This window comes from Morone saxatilis, unplaced genomic scaffold, assembly GCF_004916995.1.
Source record: "Morone saxatilis isolate NCDOM2014 unplaced genomic scaffold, NCSU_SB_2.0 Contig12, whole genome shotgun sequence".
NCBI classification, from domain to species: Eukaryota; Metazoa; Chordata; class Actinopteri; family Moronidae; genus Morone; species Morone saxatilis.
The window spans coordinates 10,609,489-10,612,944 of record NW_023339674.1 but is presented as its reverse complement, the minus strand read 5'-3'; the positions used below and the strand labels follow the sequence as shown (position 1 = coordinate 10,612,944).

The window sequence follows — 3,456 nt, the reverse complement described above, 5'->3', positions numbered from 1 at the left end:
TCTGAGGTGGGGGGTCAAAAGGAAGTAGGGGCACCCAGGTATTTTAAAAATCAATCTGCCGTCAAAAATGGTTTCATTCCTTCCAAGTGCGTAAGGGTGGGGAATATTGGGGGGTACATATGTCTGGGTCAGGGTGCAGTGGGAGGGGCAGGACAAAATGTTACAGGCCAAAGAGGAGTTAATATGATCACTCATAAGGGACAGGAGATTTTGTGTGTGTGTATGTGAGATGGCGAGGGCATAGGAGTGTGGAATGATGAGAGTGGGTGTTTGTCAAGGTGCTAGGGTCTATAATTGTCCGTATGTGTGTGTGTTATGTGCCTGTTTGTGTGTGCTAGAGACTATTAAGTACTTTTAAAAGTGCTTTGCATGGGCTATGATCTTCCTAGGCACACACACACACACAAACATTTGCACACACATACACACGCGCAGCATCCTACCACTTCAGCCAAACAGCAGCATCCAACAAGGTATAAATACTGGCTTGACACTTTAATGTCAGGGGACTGCTTGTCCGGGATTAGAAACTTGTAACCCACCACAGAGCCTGACATTGCTGGGATGAAGGTGCTGCAGTGGACAGAGTGAGGACTGGGGGGAGCTATTACGGAGGGTCTATGTTTGATGTATAAGGGCATCTAACATGGACTGTCAACTAGTGAGAGGCTAGCAGATGTACAATGTTGTTTTGTGGCCAGCTTTCATTGGCAATGCTGGACTGAGTGTAAGGAAAATTGAGTCTGTCGCACTGGTGTGTTTCAGACACACACACACACACCACACAGCACCCCACACCACACAGCACTACACACACACACACACACGACACACACGCACGAGACACAGACACATCACTCGACACCAACACACCCCACACCACAACACACACACACTTGTTCACAGGAAAAGAGGATTACATACTGAAAAATTAAGCGCTTTTCTCCTCTCCTTGATCCTGTTGACCGTGCTCCGAACCTGAAAGAGAAAGAGAGAGAATGGGAGAGGAAGAGATAAGTGTATCTGACACGACACTCAATGAAACACACTTACAATGAATCAAAACAAAAAATCTTTCACAACAATCTACAGCGAGCACCCAAAGTGTAAAATGGTGAAAGGAGAATTGAATGTGGAAGAGAAATCTTAAGCATTGGTTTGAGGGCACTGACAGCAGTTGGAAAAGTGTGTGTGCATGTGTGTGTGTTTGCGCATGTACGTGTGAGAGGGTGTTCCAGTATGTCCCAGTGGCTAATGGGACTTGAAAGTGACACATAGAGCTGGCAAACTAAGGAGACGACTTCAAGCTATCATCTGTCAGCATAGAGCGCCGGGACCAACAAATGGAGCTATTGGAGGAGAAGGGACCGCCCTAGCAGAACAGATTACATTTTTACACTCCGGATGAAACAATGTACTGCTGTCATTTAACACATACAATACCAGACAAGGATTTCACAGATTTTAGATATGTACAGCATACATACATACAATTTCAGTATATAGTTGTAATTTTACTAACCCCCAACCTAATCTGCAATTTACCTGCTTATTTAGTAAATTATAAAAAAAATAAAAAAATAGCACTTTTTTAAAAATTAAAAGCTTTAACAATTTAAACAATTCATAATTTTGTAATACTGTGAAAGTGAATGCCAACATGTCTGACCAGTAAAAATTTTTGGATGACCTTTAATATTTATTAACTGGTGAATTTTATGTATCAACTTTTTTCTTTTAAACTGATAAAATGTATTTTGTATTTGAACCCAAACAAGTATTTATGGACGATAAATATTGTCAACAAATGTTTCATGTAAATATTGTGTAATTAACAACACATGATACAAGACAATAATCCAGCAATTTAGTCTGTCCTTAGTCCAATTAATGAAACTGCACTAATTAACTTTGTATAAAATAATAAATAATGTTTAATTTAATTTTAAACAATCACCTAAAATAATTATGTGCTTGCAACTTTATGGCAAGTGTTACTAGACATGCCTTTGTTAGAAAATAATATTCAAAACTTTAATCTAGAAGGTTATGATACGTAATTTAATAATAACTTGTTTCTCATTTTAGTGATGTTTTTAATTACTAATACAATGTAATTTTTTTCAATCATTATTAACTTAATATTGGACAATATCAAATGTAATACATATTTAATGTATTTGTAATTTGTAACTGTGAACAAGAATGGGTTAATTATTTGTTTAATAAAAAAAACCCTCAAAATTAAAAAATTACTCAGTCTGTTAGTAGTTCAGTTAAATAGGCTGAAGTCTTCTATTGAACGACTCTGACACTCATGAGGTCTGTGTGTGTGTGTGTGCAGACGAACGTGCACACTGTCAGCACTCACTGTAAATTTGTAGCGGCTGGGCACTCATCACTACAGCCCATCCCAGCCCAGCCCACCACGTTAGTGAATATGCATTATGGCTTATGGCTTCATTAAGTTGCAGCGTGTTATAAATTATGACACCACACTGAACACACACACACACAGTCTCAGAGACAGCATGTGTATGCTGAGGATGCTTTGCATACATACCAACGTTGAAGGGCCACATAATGAAGACAGCCCGAGCCTTGTGACAGGGCAGAATCAACAGCATCATGTTTCCAAAACCCTCCTATTATTTCTGACAAGATCTGCAGAAGGCCTTCGACGCAATGCAGATGTTGGAGAGACACCGTCTTAACACTATTTAATGGGGAAAGTAAGTCCTAGGGATTTCATTGAAATCAAACGCAGCCGGCGAGCTGAGGCAATTACATGACACAACTTAATTAATCATTTGACAATGAGGGGAAGGGCATTGTTTTAGATGATCGTTATGTGTTTAAGGGGTTTTGCGCACATTCAAGGTTTCGCAAATGATGCAAAGCGTGGTTCCCCATGTAAATGGGCGCTAAGCGATTACCATATGAAAGCAGCGCGCCCGACAACACCTGCCGACATCCTTGGAGCTGATAGAAATAAAAGGTCATCAAAGCGTGGGATTACAAGGTGACCACCAAGGAAAAGCTAATTGCAATGAATAATGGAAAGCTATTGTCAGGTAATTAGCAATTAAAACGCTGCAATTTGAGTGTAATAGCAGCAGACAAAGTGTGTCTTCCATGCCATATTTGTAATTATTGAGCCTGGAAACCAGCCTCATGAATGGAGCATTTTCTGACTTTGAGGCACCAGTTAATGCAACAATTTTCTTTAGCATATCAAAGTAAAATGTCTTCTCAATAAGATGGTTAAAGACTAATTTGTTCTACCAGGTTAACAACTAACAGCAACTTTGCAAAGTTTTTCTTCACTCTATAGACTTTACACACAACAGCCTAATGTGTGTGATAATGTAAATTCAAAGGGGGTGACCATCCCCAGCCATCAGGGCTGCCTAGCTTGAATGAGTACAGACAGAGCAGGAACCTTCCTGTCTCACA

General features: G+C 39.8%; 1 protein-coding gene across 2 annotated transcripts in view; it reads right to left on the bottom strand.

The window, feature by feature from the left end:
• The window catches only part of LOC118321822 (adhesion G-protein coupled receptor D2), a 90,691-nt gene that overhangs the window by 39,071 nt on the left and 48,164 nt on the right, over positions 1-3,456 (bottom strand). For both annotated transcript variants that reach the window (XM_035653343.1, XM_035653342.1), the window contains exon 22: positions 925-978. In XM_035653343.1, the coding sequence (XP_035509236.1) occupies positions 925-978 (54 nt within the window). The remainder of the gene's footprint in view (positions 1-924; positions 979-3,456) is intronic.